The sequence below is a fragment of the Molothrus ater genome, chromosome 1 (assembly GCF_012460135.2).
Source record: "Molothrus ater isolate BHLD 08-10-18 breed brown headed cowbird chromosome 1, BPBGC_Mater_1.1, whole genome shotgun sequence".
In the NCBI taxonomy this organism is placed as follows: domain Eukaryota; kingdom Metazoa; phylum Chordata; class Aves; order Passeriformes; family Icteridae; genus Molothrus; species Molothrus ater.
This window is the reverse complement of record NC_050478.2, coordinates 127,037,707-127,058,846: the sequence shown is the minus strand read 5'-3', so window position 1 is coordinate 127,058,846 and position 21,140 is coordinate 127,037,707. Positions and strand designations below refer to the sequence as shown.

Genomic DNA, 21,140 nt, shown 5'->3' with positions numbered 1-21,140 from the left:
GCCTTTGAACAGACAGATTACTCAGCCATTTCTACTGGAAGATCTTGGGGAAAGGAAGGAGGAGCTAAATCTGTCAAAATTTTCTTGTTCTCTTTCAGTGAAAGGTTTTATTTGAAAAAAGTCTTGAACATCATTATCTCCTGAGCAAGAACTGATTGGAGTAGTAGAAAGGTTGATTTGAGTGTACTGTTTAAATCAAGTAACCCTCAGAAATCAGCTCTCTAAAATGCTGACATTAAACTCTGATTTAATTGAGCAGCTGCTACAAGTGAATAGGAGTTGAAATAGCTCAGCACTTTGTTCGACAGTTCTGCACGTACACAATAGATTTGGCTCAACAAGAGCATTTTTTATTAAACAATGCCTTCATTTGCAGATAGATGCAGCATATAATTGTATCATACTCATATTAAAATATAAGCACATTAGCTTACAGTTCTGCATTCTCAAGGTCTATGGCACAGGTATAAATATCATTATATGGCTGTTCTTTCAGCCTCAATACATGCAGAACACATCATAAGGCAGATCTTAATAATGAGATTCAATGCTTTAGGTATTTCTTTTTCTGTGAAACTCTTGGATCATGTTTTGATTAGTTTTATTTTTTCAAAACTTAAAAAGTTCCAAGAATTATGGGGATGAAGAATGCAAAGGTACAAATGAATACCACAAATCAAATGTCTTTTTCAAAAAGAAAGAAAAAGCGTATACCTAGTAAGTTTTGCTGGAAGTCACCTAGTCGGTTCAAAGGTTGAGTCGGGTATCGATGTTGGCAAACCCTCAAAGGAGGGCACCGGGACGTGGCTGGCTGGCACAAGCAAGGGTGGCGACATCCCACGGCAGGCAGGGACACTCGGAGAGAGGCAGGGCTCAGGAACAGCAAAACCACACAGTGTCACGGCTGGTCCTGGTTTACACTTACGGGGGAAAAAACATCTTCGTATCCGCGACTGTGAAAAGATTTAAAAGTGAGGGATTGCCTTGATTTTCACGCTTGGGAATGCTGAGACAAGAAAGCTGAAAGTTCATAGAAAGCATTGCAGCACATGGTTGTAAAGCCCCGCGCTTCCACGGGGGGAAACACAACCGACTCCCCGGACTACGGGTGAGCCCGTGAAGATGAACAGGTGGCCGTGAGCCTGCCCGAGGCCAGAGGGAAGCGCTGTCCGGTCGTCCCGGTGACGGAGCGCCCGCCGGCCGGCCCGGCCCCGCCCGCGCCCCGCGGCGGCGGCGCGGCCCCTTTAAAAGGGGGCGGGGCCGCCCCAAAGTTTGCCCAAGTTGCGGCGCGGGCCGGCGGCGCGCGGGTCCCGGCCCGGCCATGGCGCCCCCCGGCCGGTAGCGCCGCCATGGACTCGCTGACCGCCCTCACCGGCAAGGGCGGCCGCCTGCTCCGCGGCACCGCCAGCCGCCTCTGGGGCGCCGTGCCCGGCGGCCTCCGCCACGGCCGCTGCCAGGATGGCCGGAGCCGCGGGGAGCCGGGCCCCGCCAAGTCGACGCCAGGTACCGCTGGGGAAGGGGCCGAGGGCGCGGGGGTGGCCGGGAGTAACGGCGGGCAACGGGCGGCCCGGGCCTCCCCAGGCAGCGGGCTCGGCTCCTCGCCCCTCCCGAGCCTTCCTGGAGTGCGCGGGCTTCGGCGGGAAGCGGGAGCAGCCGGGGCACAGGGTCCCTTCTCAGCCGGGCTCGCAGCTGAGCCGGTCGGGAGAGGGACCGACCGCGGCTGGTGCCCCGCTCCGGGCGGCTCCGAGCAGCAGTCGGGGGAGGGCGAGAGGGAGGAGGCGGCGGGGGAAGGGGGCGCAGGGCGGGCGGGGAAGGGCCGGCACATGGGCCGGGGCCGGGCGCTGCCGGCGCCGCGCCACGGAGCGGTTGCAGCGGAGCTGCGTCTACAGGCAGCAAACCGACTGAACGTCTTCCTGATTTCCGTGACACAACTCCTACACTTCCTTTATTAACTTCCCTTCCCTGGCATTTTTGCAGACCAGGGTGTAGGAAAGCACCTGGAGCACAAGCTCCTCAATTGGCGATGTCTTTTATCTGCGAGGTTGCCTCTGCCTCCCGGGTGCTCCCGAGGAACGGGCAGCATTACTGGGAAGTAGGCTCGGGGATGCCAAGGGCAGAAGTAGTACCTCGGCCACTCAGTGGCCAAACAGGTCAGTCAGGAGACAGCAGTAGGTGGCTCCTTGTCCTGTGCCTGGAAGGAAGAGGGCTGCTGTTGTCACCCCTTTTCTTGATAATGCTGTTGTGGCTGTTGGTATAGGTATTGTAAGTATCTGATGTGAGCACTTACATTGGCAAGAAATACACTGAAAACTGGAGGGTTGGTCAGTAAGTGCACACACCCTTGTTCATGCAGAGGAGGAGCACACAGTGAGAACTCTTAGAGAGGTAATGCCATGGATTGGGAGTTAAAAACAAGTCATGGCATAACTAGTAAGAGCAGCATGATCTAATGATTGCTTGGAAAGAAAACAAAATATGAAGTTAAATTTATGAAAGTGCTTTGTGATAAATAAAGAGGAGTGTACAAGGAATAGTAAGTATTTTCCTTTTTTTCCCTGTTTTGAGAAGCTCTGTGTGAAGTAGATGAATGAATGTTTGTTATAGTCTCTAGTTGAGGTTGAAGTCAGGTCTCTACTGAAATGAATATTAAAACACATTAAGTTTCTTTGTTATTGTAGGTTATTATGGAAGACTAAAATAGTTGTTTTCCTTGAAGGGAAACTAGGTCTGCTACTCAGTGGTAGGCAAGGTAATAGGAATGCCTGTGCAGCCAGTCAGATGTAGATGTTTTTTCCTTGTGTGCATTGGGTCACAGTTCTTGCACAGAAAGGATAATTTGTAACTGGCTATATTTACATTGCCACTCTTTATTTATTTCATGGCCCTCCCCGCAGCATACCCAGGGAGTGATAGAGACTATAATTTGTTTCTCAGCAGTGAAATGAAGTGCCTTGAATAAGGCCTCTGCAAACAGTTAAAGACTTTTTGACAGAGATTGCTTACACTCTTTTTGTGGAACCAAAACGGCAGTAAAATGCTTTAGCATCTTCTGGACTTTGAATCTCTTACAAGGCCTTGTGTTCAGCTGTTAGTATAAAGTGTCTCCTGTGATACATGAGATTTCTTGGAGGGAAAGGCCCTATTTTCCTCCCTTCTTCTGGGAGAAAGGCTTAACTCAGAGTGCTGTAATGTTCTGTTTTTTTTTTTTCCTCTAGCTTTGAGCAGAAAATGTATCTTCACAGATGCTTTCATAATATAATGCCTAAAATTTGTGTTAATGACAAGTTCTAGAATGCAGGGCGAGTCTCTGTGTATATGGACTTTAATGCACCTTTTCCTCACCTAGGTGAAGTGTGTGCAAGGCAAGTAGACCTTGGCCCTCCTGTGCTGCCTTCCCCTTCACAGGGTTTCTGTCAGCTATGGGCAAAAACAAATTCTTGTGACTGTAGAATTCTTCTGTCGAGCATTTTGCTGGCTTTCACAAACCACCTGTGCCCTGGTAATGGGTGCTGTGGAAGCTGTAACAATGATTACAATGCTTCATTTGAAATCAAACCTCTGTTTTAATTAGAGATGGGTCCCCTGGCATTAGCTTAAGACTTAATAGCAGATTCTAAATGCTCCAAATGCTTACTCTCTGCAGTGTCCTGAATCCAGGCCTACCTATTACTGTAGTTTTTCCTCCCCACCTAGGGCTTTCAGTGGATTGTTGGTTGGTTGGTTGGTTTTTGGGTTTTTCTTTGGTAGGGTTTTTGTTTGAGTGGTTCAGTTGTGACTGTGAATTACTTGTTAAGAACTGTTAACAGTTCTTCATAAATGCCTTAAAACCATGTTTCAAATTCTTTGAAACAAAAAAACAACCTTTTTTAGCTTCTACAACGAAGTATCTCAATTTAATTAATGTAATATTAATAATTTTGCCCTTACTGTTTTCATGCTTGTCTTTTTGAGCAGTTGAACAGCTTTTCTGTCAGGTTTCCAAGTTCAAGGAGGCAGGTCTGTTCAATTGCTGTGCTTTAAATCACTTCTTTGGACACATGCAGAACAGTCCTATAGTATTTCTTGGTAGGGAGAAAGTACACACTGGAAGACTGAGTAGTGCCATAGGAGGCTGTAAACCTGTTTATCTGGTTTACACTGTTTGTGTCAGCAGCCTAGTCAGTGAAAGAACTTTATAAAGTTTTTTTCTCTTTTAATGGTTGTGATGGAGGACAAAAATGCAAATATAATCAGAAAGTCAAGAGAAAACATCTGGCTTTAGTAAAGACACTTTCAATGTCAGAGTGTAAAGGTTTTCTTTTTTTAAAAATACCTGTGAGCTTTGAAATATAACTTCTAAATATAATCTGTTGGTATTTTATAGGATGAGCTAATATGTATGTATTCAAGCTTGGATTTACCTAGAAACTTCAGCTAGAATGGTGGTGTCATTTTCTTGATTATTGTTATGTACTGTAGATGTTAGCATGCTGAAGTTAAATGTGGTTTTAGTTGCTTTGGGATGCAACTCAAGGCTTTGGGCAATGTGTGATTAAGAATTATCTTTTCTGCAGAATTAACTTGAAGGTTCAGTTTAATTTGAGTCTCATCTATACAAACCTTTTACTTAAATGAACTAGCAGTGCATCCCATACTTCAGTCTGCTTTGCTGTGTAGGGAGAGTGTGACCAGCAGTGAGTGACATGGTTTTGCTTCTTTTCTGTGATGCTGCTGAGGCTATACATTGAATGTGCTCTTTGGTTTGTGTACCACGTTCAGGAGAGCTGCTGAGGAGCTACAGGGGGTCCAGCCAGTTTATCTAGGGGCACAGGGCATGCAACTTGTGAGGAGGGGTTGAGGGAGCTGGGCTTTAGTGATGCTGAGGGGAGACCAAAACAACTTAGAGGCAATCTAATTACCTCCTGTGTCTACCTAGAGGGGCACACTCTTCTCAGTGCTAGGAGATCAAGGAGGAGGAGCAGCCATGAGTTTTAGCTTAGGAGGTTCAAATTGGACAATAGAAAAAACTTCACACAGAGTGGTCTATCACTGGGACAGCTGTAAGCTGACCTGATTTGATGTTGACAATAATTCTACTTAAAACTGAAAGCTGGAGTAAATGTATTCAAAAGGCTTCTCTTCTGAATAACCCTTTGATCTGTGAGGATATACTTTTGTACCTGGAGTCTTACGCTTCTTCCCTCCTAGATATTTTCACCTCACTTAATGGAGGGAGAAAATACACTGCATGGGTAGTGCTGACTTCCTGCAGTGTGTCTTTCATTAAGGATAGAAGTTAAATAAAAATCAGTGATTCAGAGACTCTTCTGAACCAGTCTGTCAGGGAAGTTCTTATAGCTGCCTTCTATTGAAACGTTTGTTGTTGTTGTTTTTCTCCCTCAGGTTCAACTTGATTGTTCAGTTCTGAACCATCTGGCCTATGGGCTTATTTACATTTCTTTCATACCAGCTTTGGAGTCTTGATTGGTAAGGTTACCATACGCAGTATATCCAGTAAACTGTGTGGCTTGTCAAGGCAGCAGCAGTACATTAGAAGGATAAATGTGCAGTGCCACCTTAAAATACATTTCTCAAATCCTGCTATAAAAGTTAGTATCTTTCTTTCTAAAAATCTTAGAATAAAGCAAATATAGGGCAGGTTACTTTCTCCTTTCATCTTTATTCAGTACTTCATTTTTAAGAAATTACCAGGTGTATGATAAAGTAGGGAAGAGGATTCAAACTGGGGAGACGCACTTCTGTGAGTTTTCTTGTTCACACTGTTCCGGATGAAGCACATATGAAATGTACCAACACCCTTTACAAAGACGCTAATGCTTTGCTTTTATGGCTGAAAATAATTCAGTTGGTACAGGCATAAGAAGCAAATGTGATCTTGGAATGTATCAGGCTGGTGACTCAGTCATCTTGTGATATGTTAATGTATGCACAAGCTCTTCTTCAGACTTCTGTGCTACTAGCGTACAGGATTTCTTGAGTATTCCCTTGGTGCATGTGATGTTAAATGATCTTTTACTTCAGGTTCTGCTTTGTACTGTTGCATCTTTCCCTGCTTTTATTCCTCCAAGCTTTGGAACTTCAGAATTCATTGTGTGTCCTTTTACACAGCCTTTGCTGTTGATTGTCCTTTTGAATTTGTCTGCTGATGTGCAATTGTACTGTGTTAAAAACTACTCTATTGGGATCTCATTAATATACCTCTCCATTCTCCTGATTTGTATTTCTCTTCACTGAATCTTTTATATATTTCACAATTCTTTATCCAATTTTTGCTGTTCAGCAGGATTCTGATGTATCAAATGTTTACCTGAAGTTTAGTTTATATACTAATTTTGAATTGAATTTTTGTTTTACTGTATTATATTAGTTGTGGTTTTTATCTTATTTTTTCTGGTTAATTTCCATTTCTAACATTCAAACAATTTAGAAGGGGATATTTTATTGAGAACCTGCGTACTCATAGCAACATTTCAGGTCACTACATGTATGAATAATAATTTTCTGTTCATCAGCAAGGAACACACCTTGTGTTATATGTGTAAATCTCCCTCTGGCTTGGTTTGATGGGGTGGCCTTTTGTATCTGTATTGCCTGCGAGAAAAATTGAAGGAATCATAATTACAGATAACTCAAATTGCAAGTAGGATTGTTTAACCCTGCTAAAGGTGGGAAGGTGATGACTTCAGGCTAGGTTTCTCAGTGCTTTATTCTGCTTTGAAAATGTCAAGAGATGGAAACTGCACAGCTGCACTGGTCAGTTAGGGTTTTTTGCCTTCTGTCTACTCAGAAGCACTTTTGTTTCTTCTTTGTCTGTTACCTTTTGTTCTCCTGCTGTGTGTCACTGGAGAGACTGGCTCTGTCAACTTGACACCTCTAGGAAAGCTATGTAGAAGGTACAGGATGGCTGCTGTTACAGTCCTTCAAAACCACTTCTCCTTCAGACTGGAGAGGCTCTGTTTTCCTGACCTCTTCTCACAGCCCTCGACTACCTTGGTGTCCCTTCACCAAAATAGTTTTGTTTATCTGTGCCTTCCCTATATTGAATATGGTGAGGGGGAGGGATGCTAGGGCCAGTATTCCAAAGGCATTGCAGTGCAAGGATAATAGGTGTGCTCTCAGTCTGCTGACCTCTGTTCATAGTAATACAGCTGAGGATGCTGTTGCATCCCCCTTGTTTCCAGGTCATGCTTCTGTCTCCTGTTTTGGCTTCTGCCTACCAAGACCCTTGGGGCTTTTTTCCTGCAGAGCTGCTCCTTGGCTGAGCTGTGCCAACTGTACAACACCAAGGGCTCTTCTTTCCTGTGCAGAAGACTTGTCCTGCTGAATTTGATTAGGTTCCTTTCAGCTTGTTCCCCACCTGTCCAGGTCCTGCTGAACAGCAGCCCTGCCATCATGTATGTTGACTGGTCCCCCGCTTATCTGCAAACCTAATGCAATAAACCTGTACAGTAAGATGTTTATGGAGGCTCTGGGAATTACTCCACATCCAAAGCAGATCCATTTGCATGTCAGCAGAGCAGTTGTAGTGCACAAGTCAGCAGGATAAGCTGACTGACTTTGAGCTCTTAGAAAGGGGTAGATATCATGGGCTGAAGTGTGATAAGGCAAAGGGTAAATTCTTGAAGATAGGTAAGGACATAACTTGATATTGCTGCTTGATGGTCAGACTGCTGATGTGATATTGGGTAGGCTTGAGCATGTTCGACTAAATGGGCTTAAATATCTGAAAGAGGTGGTGAGTTAGGAAAAGTTGACTTGCTATATCGGTAGTGCAGACAAGATTTCTGCAAGTTTCCATTAACAGATGTATTTGGACTGCAGAAAGATTTTACAGAAGGTGGAGATTGGAGTTGGGTGGTTTCTGATGTATTAAAGTGTATACATGTATATTGTAAATCGAACAGGAAAGGCAACTTACTGTTGGTTAAGACATACTGTGGCATAATCTGAAAATTCGTTAAAGCATTTCTGTTTACTTTGAATGTGAAATCTTACTTTAGAAGAAAGCCCATGTGATGTACATACCAGGAATATCATGAACAGAGCACATCCTCGCCACCTGGAGAAGTGTCCTGTCTTAAGTTTGTTTCTCTTCAATTGTTTTTATTCCTGAAATCATCAATTTATTTATTTCTGCCTACATGCTGTGCATCTGACTGGATAACAGTGTTGTGTGTAAGGGGGATCACAAAATGAACTTGGATTAATACTGTATCTGTTGCAGGAAAAAGCTATTTTGATGTGTTCGACGTGCTAATGCAACATTAGCAAGGTCTCAGATTCATTGAGCTTGGGGGTTTGCTCGAGAAAAATGTGAACAAAAGCATCATGTGAAGAGCAGTGATAAGGATCAAGAGTTTTGAGAGCATGACTTGGAAAGACTGAATCAGAACAGATAGCAGTTGTTTAGCAAGAAGAGACTGAAGGAGGCATTATGACATTGCCTTGGTCTGAAAGCCTACCATTTTAGCTAAAAAACTGCAGACTACAAGTATCTTGTAGGCTACTGTTAGGCCTCTGTTTCTGGTTCCTAAGATGTTGGAAGATAACTGTAAATAATATTCCTGTAATTATTGTAAGCATATCTAACTGCAGGAGGAGAGGAGGGTTAATGAGACATTTGCTGACTGAAATGTAGTCCCTGCTGTTAGGAGAGTCAGGTCACCAGGTCTTTTGGAATATAAAGATTTCCTACTTTAATCTCTTTTGATTCTTTATGAATAAATTATAATGATCTAATTGTTATTGAGCAGAGCTAATATAATAAAGATGTAATATCTGTGCTTCCTTTTATCAATTAGCGAGTTGTTTCCATGCACTGCTAAATAAAGATGTATTTGAAAATATTTTAGACTACTTTTCATGGTTTGATTCATTACCCCATATGTGCTGCATATTTAAGATCCTGTGAAAAACTGTGTCCTAGACAAGAATTTGATGAAGTTTCTGCCTTTTCCTTTTTTTTAAATACCCGTAAATCTGATGCACAAATGTGCAGTTCTTGATGGACAGTGGATGAATAATCTTTTTCTTACCTTCTTGATCATAATAAGCTTGATACTTCAAGCTCATTTATTAATTTTAAACCATTTGCAGTAATTGCGGACTTATCCAGATTCTTTGCTTTTTCTCAGAGGATACTTGTTTGGTTTATCAATTTATTTCTCTGGAAAAAGTTATTTTTGTTACATTAGAATGAATGGAATAGCAGCTGAGAAACATTGCAAGTCGAGATTTAATCTTATTGTGCAGACAACAAGGTTAAAGTGAATACATTTGGCTCTGTGCAGAGCTTGAAGATCCTCCTAAGCGCTTCCTAGCTTGTATCCTTATCTTTTTCAACTCTTAGTGCCAGAAATCCAAAGGATGTGCTAAAAGCATCAGTGAACAGTAAATGGAAGGTCTACAATTAAGCTGACATGGCTTACTAAGAAATGAGAAATGCCACTCTTGTCATAATTATTTGAGCTAGCAAGTGCCACAAGAATATTTTCAGTCAACCAAAATTCAGTGGCATGGGGCCATGTAGAGGCAGTTTATAGAAGGCCTGCTATAAATGTTAGAATTTGACTTTAGTTGTTTTGAGTTGAATGCCACTGAGTAATTAATATTTTAATGTCAAAGCTGCCTTATTGAAAACTGCATCTTCCTGAAACATAATGTCCATAAACCCCCTTTTCCTATCCTGTGTAAGCATGTTGGAACAGTAAGTCCTCCTTTCTGTGTTGGATGATTATATGTAATTGTTCTTATGCTGCAGTCATTTAACCTCAAGATTCTGAGCTTGTGTATTCAGACTAAATATTGGTCTTGTGTCATTTTGAACACCATGTTCTGCATCTTTCTAGTTCTAGTCTTTTAAATCCTAGCTGAAATATTTTCTTGTCATTTGTGGATCTGGCATGCACTTTTTGACTTCAGTGTTTCAAGCTGTTGCGGAGGCCCACCCAGTCCTGAATTAAAGCATGAATCCTGTTGTTACAAAAGGTCTTAGCTTCTTTCTGCCTAAAAGAGCACAGCTAAGAGCTCTGATAACATAGCACCCCAGATCCCATGTTAAACAACTTACTTGACTCTTGAGGTTGTGTTTAAGTGTGGTCAGTGGTGTCAGGTTTTTCTTGGTGTGGTCTGAGAGCATCAACCTTTGTTAGCCTCACTGTCTTGCTGCTTGCAGATGAAGTAATGGTTGCATGTAACCTAACAAAATGAGAACCTCTGCAACAGTTATCTGGAAAATAAGTAAAATGAAAGCATCAGACTGACTCTTGTTGGGTCTGAGGACTTTTTAGACCACTGCATTCTATGCTGGCAGTTGTTTCTGCTTGTATGTGCTTCCTAGAATGCTAGGGGCACTGGAATGGCTGGAAGACTCATTTCCTTGGCCCTCAAAAATGAATAGCTGGCTCATTTAGTGAGAGATAGAGGCTTTGTAGTGTGTCATCAGGGAGGCTGAATTCATGTTTCTACTACTCTGACCTATTTTCACAGCTGAAATACATTCTAGTTTTGTTTCTGAGAGGTTAGGTCAAAATTTATGTGTTCTGTATGAGCAGACAGCTCGAGCACTTGGGCTGTGGGCAGAGGTGTGGATTTTGGTAGCTTGGCCAGCTGGGTAGTCAGCACACAGGGAGCTCAGTGTTGCCTGCCTCCATCTCTTGTTGACTCAGGAGACTCACATCGTGTCAGGTTATGAAACACTTGAATCTGTACCCATATAGTGAGGGGAGGTAATGCCTTCACAGACTGAAGGAATGGAAGTGAGCACTGCTGGGAAGGGTAGGATTTACTGCCTTAGATATGGGAGGGGGGGACATCAAAAACCCTAGCTGCAGACTATAAACTTCTGGAAGCCTTGTGGGAGGAGCTCTCCTGGCTTTCTTACAAGATGCCTTCAACAGGGACCTGTCTTCCCCACCCCTACCCTCTGTTTGGTCATACTTTCCTGAGGTTACCAGAGTTCTCTCAAATCTCTGAGGATCACGGGCCTAGAATGGGAGCCACATGAGAAGTGGCTGAGGTCATTTGGTCTGTCCAGCTGGCAGAAGAAGGAGACCTCATAGAGACCTACAGCTTCCTCAAGAAGGGGAAAGTGGGAGGGACTGACACTGGTCTCTTCTCTCTGACCAGTGACAGGGCCCGAGGGAACACCGTAAGGCCACATCAGGAGAGGTTTAGGCTGGGTGTTAAGAAAAGCTTCCTCAAGCAGAGAATGACTGGGTGCTGGAACAGTCTCCCCAGGGAAGTGATTGCAACACCAAGACTGCCAGAATTTGGGCAATGCTCTTTGGCACATGATGTGACCCTTGATGTTGTCTAGGGCATGGCCAGGAGTTGGACACAGTTATCCTTGTGGGTTCCACCTCAGGATTTTTTAATGATCATTGTGTGATTCTAAGTCTAAAGCAGCAGTGAAGGTTCTTCTGCTGGGAAGAACAAATAATTTCCCATTCTTATTTCTGGCATAAGGAACAGAAGTGGGTATTTTTGCACGACTTCATTCTGCTGCTCAGAATGGAGAGAGAGAGGATAATTTATCTTGACTTCTTGAGTGGCACTTGTCTGCAAGGTGCCTTCAGACACTTGAACCAGTAAGAAGAAAAAAGAAAGTTAAAGTTGGGTTGAAAAAATCCCCACAAACTACATTGGGCTGTATACAACTGAAGTGAATGTACATATATTTGTGCTATGGGGCTTCTTTCCTTCCATCGCATGGCGGGGGAGGAGGGGAAGAAGACTTCTTGTTCTGGAATAAGGGTTCTCCATTTATAGCTTATTAAGGCATGTATGGCATCCTGGATGAGATCCGTCTATTTTCAGTTCCGTCCTTTCTCTTTTTCTTAGGATTATTTGACCCAGACTGCTCTTGAAAGAAAATAATTAGGCTATTGGCAAAGCTTTGATAAGGGCTGAAAAATTTGGAACAGCTACAGTCAAGCAACTGTTAGGTTTACTATAGCTTGCTGTGGAGGCACCTGTTGTGCTGCAAGGTCAGGTAAAAAATTTGCTAACAAAATATTTGACCTAGACGAGGAGAATATTGGCTGCTACTAAGCCTACACACAAACTTCTAGTGTATTTTATTGTTACTGAGTTGGCTTCATTTCCCTCAGAGACATTTGTAGTAAGTTTAAACACTTATGAGTATAATCAGAAATGAATGTTTCCTCCAACTAAGTTCTAAAAAGCTGCTATTAGTAAATAAGGGAAGAAGTACCTTTTAATGTGTTGAATGAAGATAGCAGTGTGCAGAATTAGTGTATAGGTTTGTAGAATTGCTAGAGACTTTTTAGAAGTAGGCTTAGTTCTCAATGTTATTCATAGCTATAAAAACGTATCAAAATTAATACCATCCATGGATCAGTTTTAGGTATAGGTGCATTCATCCTCAGGCTATATAAAAACCAATGAATTAGACCAAAGTTTATATTCTTTTTTTATCTATATAAAGAGTACCACAGGAGGTTATTTATGTTGGGTCTGCTAGAAATCACTACTTTGTTGTCTTGTGCAGCTTGTCCTATATAGCGAATATAAGATATTTCTGAGGTAGGTTTTCTCTTGTGCGTTTTTGTTTTGGTTTTTTTTCAAGATTTCATTTTGTTTCTTCTTCTTTGGCAGAACTTGCTGTGTAATTTGCATTGTGATTTCCCTGCCCTCTATATTTTAATAGTTTTGGCTATCCATGTAGAAATTTGGGAGGGAGTGCAGGAAAGTTGTACTGATACTTGTCTAGTTTCTTCCAGTGTCAGAGTTGTGATACTAATTAAATCTAATAGTGCACTAAAGGTGCTGTTGGTTTATAGCATGTCTCCTTAGCACTTCAGGTGATGCTTAAATGGATTATACTAAATATTCTCAATGTAGCCAAGCTAAAATATTTTTTTAAATACATTTTATAAGGTTTCTTGCTTCTATTGAATTTAGCTTGAAATATTTGAGTAAATTATGGTAAAAAAATTGAATGTATCAAAATGGGAGTATAACTAATCCCATTGTAGCATGAAAACTTAATGTCTCATTCATATAAGTATTTTGGGCTCCTTAATAGCAGATACTTGACTGTTGAAGGTGGAGGCCATGTGGTGGAAGAGATGAATTTAAAAAATCCATGTGTGTGTATAGATGCAGATATTAAAACTCTCACTTTTCTAGAGTTGTATGTGCTTTCTTTTGAACCATGTAACTACACAGCTGCATCGTGATTATCATAAATATAAAGCCAGTTAGTTTAAAATAATAGAGCATACTTTAGTTACAGATGGTTGCTTGCTTAGCCTGTGAAACAGGTCATCAAAATACAGTGCCCCAATAAAAAGAAGTTTTTCATTTGTACAATTTATGTAGAATCTTTAGTGTTTATTTACTAGCTCTGTGTGTTAACTACAGATAGGATAATTATGAATTTAATACTAATGCTCTTTGTTTTATAAAAAAGCTTTAAATACTCTGTAATTATCAAACAGTGACAAAATATCTCCCCTCAGATGAAAGCAGACTGGGTATGATACAAAATCAAACACAGCAATTCCAGAAATGTTTCTTCCCTGATGGGTTCAATGTCCTATTTAGTCTTCATTAATCGCTTCTTGGATAGCAGCAAGTACTTCTGCAGTTAGTTGGTTTCCAGTTATCAGTTGTTTGTATTGGTCAAATTCTTAAAGCATTGCAGAGGAATGAAGTCCCTATTTTAGCAGCTGGTATCTGTTGGAATCAGCAGGAGTAAGCTGTGTAACTGGTGGATTAGATGTCTGCCCACGGGGCTGTAGTCAGCAGCCTGTGACAGTACTGAGAGAGGAAAATGAATTTAACACACGCATTGCCTCAATTTTTTTCAGATGCTGGCCAGAAGAAGACCCCAGACAAGAAAGATGGGCGACGAATGTCTTTTCAAAAACCTAGAGGGACTCTTGAATATTCTGTAAGTTACTGCTTTATTGTTAGAATGTTACTGCAAAGCAAATGCAGGCTAAAAAGTTGCGCTACAAAATATAAGCAAAACTGTAATGTGTATTGCCTTTAATGTTAGAATTCTGTGTATCTCATAGTTTAGTTTGACAGAAATTAAATGAGGGAATTAGCTAGTAGTACTAATACTGTTTTTTCCCTTTAAGTGCCTTTTTTTCCTTAGAAATTTCAAGCTAATCAAACTGTTGACTGGTTCACTTTTAGGTAACTAGTTAGAAACAAATAACAATAGTTACATAATTATGTGCAAATTCTCTGCTTTCAGCATTATTATTAAACTGTTGCTGTCAGGAGAAATAACAGAATAAAGTTGTAAAGGGAAGCTGCATCTTGAATACTGAATACTGACTTCCTGGTATCTTATAATAATTGCCGTAGATCTGTGCCTTTTACTGTATAACTCAGTTTCTGCATCAGTATCTGAAAATGGAGCCTTTCTTTCCCTGTTCTGTTCTTGAAATGACCCTCAAACTGTGCTGCAGTCAGCTCTCATATTTGTGGTTACTAAGGGAAACAGAAGTGAGAAGTATCTGTCTTGTGTTATGTACTGGAAATACAATTAAGCCTATAAATAATGCTTATAGAGTTGATGTTAAATTAGGGATGGTCTGCCACAGTTATCTTTAAATGCTTTTGAAGCTGGACATTATAAATAAAAATGATAACTGCTTTATGAAAAGTCTTCACTTGACCTCTTGGTGTTCTCTTACTCCAAGAATAAGAGATACAGGGAAGACTTAACTCTGTTACATTAAGCCAAGCTATGATAATTGCTTAAGTACTGAGAGGACTGTGATAGTCTTTTGGATAGAGACAGAGTAAGTGTGTAGTGGAGCGAGAAGCATTTCATTAGCGTGGCTTTTATTGGAATTTGAATATATTTCTAGTCTGCTCTAAAGACTTCCTTGAAGTTGGAATTCAAAACAGAAATTCCTGCTGCTTAGATTCTAGCAGTTGAAGAATGTTAATGTAAATGTGACTGTTGTTGATGTTATATTAACTCCATTTGGTCTGAAATACTTGGGAAAAACAGTCAGGTGTAGCTCTGTATTACTGGCATCCATACTCAGTAAATCTAGTAATTTGGTTCTTGCCACCATGTGAGTGCTTTTACTTTGGTATGTAACATTCCAGGCAAAGTAAAAGCAACGAGCTTTCCTTTTTTAACTTGGTGTGTGTTTGTGTCAAGTAGTCATGTACTTCTGCAGGTTTTTGTGTTCCAGTAGGTGGAGTTTTAGATCCAAAAATAGCTTTCTTAATATGTACTGAAGTATGCATCACTTCCTTGTGAGTCAAAAAAGATGATTCACAGGAATCAAAGGCTTTTTGTCATTAAACTTAGTCCACCTTCTAAAAGAGCCTGTAGCATGTATGTAAGATGGTGCATTTCAGCTTCACAAATACTGTATTCTGTCAGGTCTTGCTGTACATTTCACTCATGAGGCTCATGAAACACTTGAGTAGCATCATGTTAGGTTAATTTGTGTGCATGTATTTTAATAAAATGCACGGATATAACTTTTAGGAACTGAGCTTATGCTTACTGTAAGAGAGATCTGGTAGCTGAGTGGTAATTTGCTACTGTTATCATTTATTACTTTATTATATGTGAAGAGGTGCACTTGTGTCTTGTTTCTGACTTCATCCTACTTCCTGTCACAGTGACAACACATGTGTGCACACACATGTATTTATATACCTGCACGTGTTGCTTCTTTGAGAAGTAGTAGAGAGTGAAGGCAGAAACCAGACTCCCCCTCACCTTCCAGCATTGTTGAAGTTAGTGGGTTTTTTTGCCTTTTTTAAGATAATAATTTAATATGTTAATTTTCCCAATGGCTACATGGTTTTAGGAGGGAAGGTCTTATTTGTATTCATGAAGTTTGGAGTGAGTTGACATCTCACTTGTGCAAACTATGGGGTTTTAATAGGAAGTAGACTTCACACCGGAATTTTTTTAGAAAAAAATTTACTACGGGACAAATGAACAATAAAATAAATTTTCTCTTTAAAGCTAAAGACAGAATGCAGTTAATGTTTAAGATTTTAATTGAAAATTCCCAAGGCATGAAAACTTGAACCTGCTGTTCTGTATGTATCAGCAGAGAGAAGATGTCAACAGATACGGTACTAATGAACGGAAGTAAGTCCTGAACTGTCTCTAAAGGATACAGACAAAACTGGTTCATTTTTGCTGGTACTGCTTAGACAGTGGACAGATATCTTTTAATAGAGTTTACCCTTTCCTCAATGTGAGTCAGCATATTAGATGCAAGTTGATATTGTCTGTTATTTCAGAATTCACAGTTGCTGCTCAAGCCATATGTTTTCCCCTTCAGCCTTTTGTGTTCCATCTTGTACAAACACAACTGGTGCCTGCCTGTAGGTGTCAGAAGAGCCAGCTCCGGGTGAATAATGGAGCATGAGCAGAGGGCTGCTTACTGACACCAGTGATTGTGGCATGCTAGCAGGCTTGTGACTTCAGTGAAAGCCTTCTAACTGCTCTTCCTTTTGAGGAGAAGAAAGAAATAATTGTGGTTATTTACAGATAGGTTTGATTTTTGTTTAGAAAAATGTTTGTAAGTGAGTAGTTGAAATGAATGATCTGGTTTATGAGTGTTGGAGATCTAATCTAAGATTTCCCTTTATCTCTCTGGAGATTGAAGGCTGTGCTCTCCTGAAGTAGTAAGTACTTAATACACAGATTATGTTGTCCAGGTTAAGGAAGAGCCCAATCAATTCCTGAAGGTCACAGAAGCCTTTAGTAGACCATAGGCTTGAGACTGAGTTTTCTACCTATATGTAGAGAGTGCTAAGGGTTCTCTTCTGGTGTCACTAGTTCTATTGCCATTGTAAACCTTTACATACTATTTAGAAAGCTGCACACTTAGGAGTTTTGGTGATTTTTTTTTTTTTTTTGTTTTTTTAATTTCTTGGCTCTTCCATTTCAAACCCAAGGAATGTGTTCTTTTTTGGCTGCCACTTTTCTTTGAGCATGCCATTGTCATAATCTATTAACTTGCTTTGGGGAATATTGAAAATGTAGATCATAATGGTGATGCTACTTCATCTGTGTCTTTTATTAATTATTTTTCATGCTGGCTTTATGATATTTACAGGGTTTGTTTTGCTGATGTTGCTTATTATATAAATTAGGCCTGTTAACAGTTAGTTAATATGGTCATAATTGGTATTTCTAAAGGCTTGAGTACAGTGCCAAACCTGTGCTATTTGTGCCCTTTTGTTATCACCTTTTTTTTTTAGTCTTCCTGTCTGTTTAATTTTGTTAGTGTGTTTCAATGCTCTTAAACTATGTTTGATTTTCTGGCTCTTCACCTAGTGTTGAAATAAAAAAAATTATTTCTTCACTCTGATTCCTATGTATTTGATGTTTAATTTTTAATGGAGGAATGAGTGAATTCTGACTGTTGAGTGAAGTCAGAATTCATTAAAATACCAGTAGAATAAAGTTTTTAATAACTTTACCAGCTGTTGATCTGAGGGAAATGAAGGTAGTTTGAACCAGAGATAATGGTGGCTGAAGTTCTCTGTCTGCTGTTATACATAAGTGCACCTGGGAAACATGGGTGCAATCTCAATGAAGATTTAATATTCAAATATTTATATAAGATTTTTAACATTCAGAATAGCATTTAAGTAGCTACCTCAATATATAGAAAGCTTCTTTTCTTAGAGGGAAGGAATAACATCTTGCCTTCTCTTGTAGTAGTGAATTAATAGGGAAAAGCTGGGAATCCATGGCACTATTCAAATCTTGTTAGTTCTGTGCTTTTCTACAAAATTATTCTTTGAGATTTTGGCTGTTCAGATTCTACTTTTTAGAACAGTAGAGGGCCTGAGAACTGGAAAATAGGCCTTGGAATCTAGGAAGATATTTCAGGAATTATGTGAGCAGTGTCATTGAGCTTGTTTTGAGAAGGTATCTTTGCTGGTCCCTGAAGTCCCATGTAGTGTGGAAATTTGCCTGTGCAAATTTGAGAGCCAAACAAAAAGGAAGCTTATACTTGCCAATGTGTTTGTCATGAGTGAGAGAAACCCTTTAGTTGCCAAGCTGTTTCACAAGATGTTTTTATTTCAGAAGGTTGTAAAGAGTGAATGCATGCCTAAACTTTGTGGTTTGAATGCTTTTAATTTGTTTTATGGCATAAGTTAGTCTAAAATCTCACCTGCTTCAATGATTAAGTGATACATAAGAAAGATTTACTTAGCAGCTGTTGCCCTTCAACATTTATGTGAGCACAAACTTAGGCAAAACTTCTGAATTTCACTTCACACTTTGTTTTAGCAAACATTGTGTATCATGTAGAGCTTCTGATGGAAACCTTACTCTTCAATGATTTGGTGGTTAGTTTTGTTATGGTCTGTGGGGCATGTAGTACATACCTGGTCTTGTTACAGTCCTGTTCTGATTTCTTCTGTAGTACAGCATGAAACATGGCATATGAAAATACTCTTCTTTTTTCTTTTTTTTTTTTTTTAATATCACTGATCATACAGTACTGAATGACTGAGAGCTACTAGAATAGTCTTCCATATTCGAAATACTAGTGTAGAAAGATGTTTGCTGCTTTGTTTAGCTTATTGGCTTCCTGTATAAAAAAAATTCAAACTAGGTTTCTAATCCTATCTTAAAAAAGCTAATTGCCTTTTCTTTGGCAATGCTTATATCTTTTTGTTAGTGAATCTAGGTTGAGAAGTACATTTTTACAAAATTATATGGAAAAGAATTCTCTAGCTCTGTTTACATTTAGCTGCAAATATATCTTAACTCATATGGCTTCATCTTGTCTTAACTGATAAAATCTATTTTTTCCTGGTGTTTATGAAGTCTTGTGCCATTATGCAGTAAACCTTTTGGTTGTTTGTTTCCTTGTAATTCAATTATTTCTAAGGCTTTGAATTCTTTATTCTGAAAAAGTCTTTCTGTGTAAAACTTTTTTCCTTTTGCTTTTTTCTAGTAGGTAATTTTGACTACACTTTGGGAGATGGAGGTCAGAATCTGAGGTTGAAAAAAAATTCTTTCTTTGGTTGGGAATCTGTCATGGTTTGAGGCTGGTACAATGCCAGTGCCCCTATGAAAATACATTCTCCCTGGTGTCTACTGTGAGATGTGACCAGGAATAAGCAAAGCAGGCCCCCACTTAGAAATAAAGAAAAGAAAACTTTGTTAACTAAACTACAACTCTAAGTAAAAAGAAACACACAGGGAAAACAAAAACCTTCCAAATACATTTCCTCCTCCCCCCACCAAATTTCCAATACATCCATCCCCCAAATCACCAACTCTCGGTCCATCACCACCCTTTAGATAACCAATTCTCAGTTCATCAAGGAGTGAGGAGTCCCTCTTGTGCCTTAGGCTTCCCCTGGAAACACCGTTGAATCCTCGTGTGTTTCCATGTCACTTGTGGCACCGCCCAGAGATCATTTGCCATCGTGACCTCTTCCTTCCATGTCCAGTGCTCTCACCACTGCCCAGGGACCAGAGCTGCTTCTAGGGTTGTCCTTTTAAGGATGCTTTGTCCCGTACCAAAAAGTGCAGTCTCACCTTCGGGACACCTGTCCCCCCCAGATTTCACCCCCTGGGGCTGAGGGGTACCAACACTGAACCCTCTTGGCTCTGAGCCATTGCCTCCCCCTGGATGCAGTCTCTGTGTCACAAGGAACATGGTTCCGTCCATGGCTATAACAAGAAAAGTCCAGCTAAAGCTACTCCATCTCTTCCCACCTAAGATTCTTCTCTACTCTTCTGACATCGTTCACTTGCCCAGACCTTCACACTTGCACATTTCCTTCTTCCATTTCATCTCTATCTCTCTTCTAGGAAAAGTTAATGTTCTGCAAAGTTTTCATTGTCCAAAAAAGGGTTAAAAACTCGGGCTCTGCCTGCTCAGGAACTCCCGCAGCGGCCAGACACCTTCTCACTACGGCCCCCCCTTCTTCTCCTTCTCGCCCCCCCTTCTTCTCCTTCTTGGCTGTGCTGCCGGCACACGTTATCAAGTTCCAAGGTAGCACAGTCCCAGGCACAGGCTGTACGCTCTCTCTCTCTCCTGCGGGGGTGCTGCCAGATACCTCCTAGTGCTTCTGCCACCCTTCCATCCTCGGGGCCTCTTCACCTCCCATCTCTGTCCAAGGCCCAGGCCTACCTCACTCGGCCACATGGCTTCCCCATCCCCACCCAGCTGGCAACTGGGCCGGGGGAGGTCTGACCTGTTTCCCCGCTGGAACCCAAGAGAGCTTCCCCTGGAGTTCTCTGCTTTTAACTCCTGTGTTCTCAGAGGCCAATCCATGTCCCCAGTGGCCACACCAGGTGCCAATATTCAAATCTGAGCACCTATTGGTGTGACCACAGCATCCCAGAAAACTTACTTCCTCTCAAACCACGACAGAATCACTTTCTCAAAAAGCTTATGCTCCATCTGCTGTCATAGTAGTTGACATGCTTTGCTTCAGCATTTGTGCATTTTCTCAGTGATGGATTTTACCTGAAAGTCAGGGTCTAACAGAAACTTATTTCAGTAGTAAGAGGGTGTGTTTATATTTATTGAGAGAACTCTTCAGCTTTTCTGTAGGTGAAAAGTGGAGAAAAGCAGTTGAAGAGAGGGAATGAATCATTCTGTGAACCCAGTCAGTGGTATATTGCCCAATGGTAACCAGCAGTGCATTTGTAGATCAGAAGTTCTGGTGCAATAGCTGAGCTGACAGCTCAAACTGTGTGACTGACACTTCTGGCCACTGGAAAAAAAATGGGAAGGTGTGTGCTTTTACATGGGATTGCAGTAGACTAATATTTAGGGGGTAGGTATGTTTTTTGTGGTGGCTTTGTTGTTTTTTGTGGGGGTGAGCAGTCATAAGAAATAAAGATATTAAAGTTCATCAGAATCTTGGTAAATCTACACATGATAAAATATGTAAGCCACTATTTGAACTAACTTCTTACAGGTTTGTTTTTTTTGTTTGTTTTTCCTCAATTGATACAGGTGGAATCAAGAGATACTTTAAACAGTATTGCCTTGAAATTTGATACAACACCCAATGAACTGGTTCAATTAAATAAGCTTTTCTCCAGAGCAGTCGTTCCTGGACAGGTACTATTGCACTATATATGTTACTTATTCAACAAAGTCCTCTTTTACTAGAATTCTCATTCCTAC

At 40.7% G+C, this 21,140-nt stretch overlaps 1 protein-coding gene across 15 annotated transcripts in view; it reads left to right on the top strand.

Moving 5' to 3' along the window:
- The window catches only part of OXR1 (oxidation resistance 1), a 355,346-nt gene that overhangs the window by 277,976 nt on the left and 56,230 nt on the right, over positions 1–21,140 (top strand). For 13 of the 15 annotated variants that reach the window (XM_036378717.2, XM_036378729.2, XM_036378727.2 and 10 more), the window contains 2 exons: positions 13,836–13,918; positions 20,967–21,074. In XM_036378717.2, coding sequence (XP_036234610.1) covers positions 13,836–13,918; positions 20,967–21,074 — 191 coding nt within the window. Of the gene's footprint in view, positions 1–1,339; positions 1,504–13,835; positions 13,919–20,966; positions 21,075–21,140 lie in introns of those variants that run through there. The other 2 variants (XM_036378730.2, XM_036378721.2) reach the window with 2 other exon arrangements.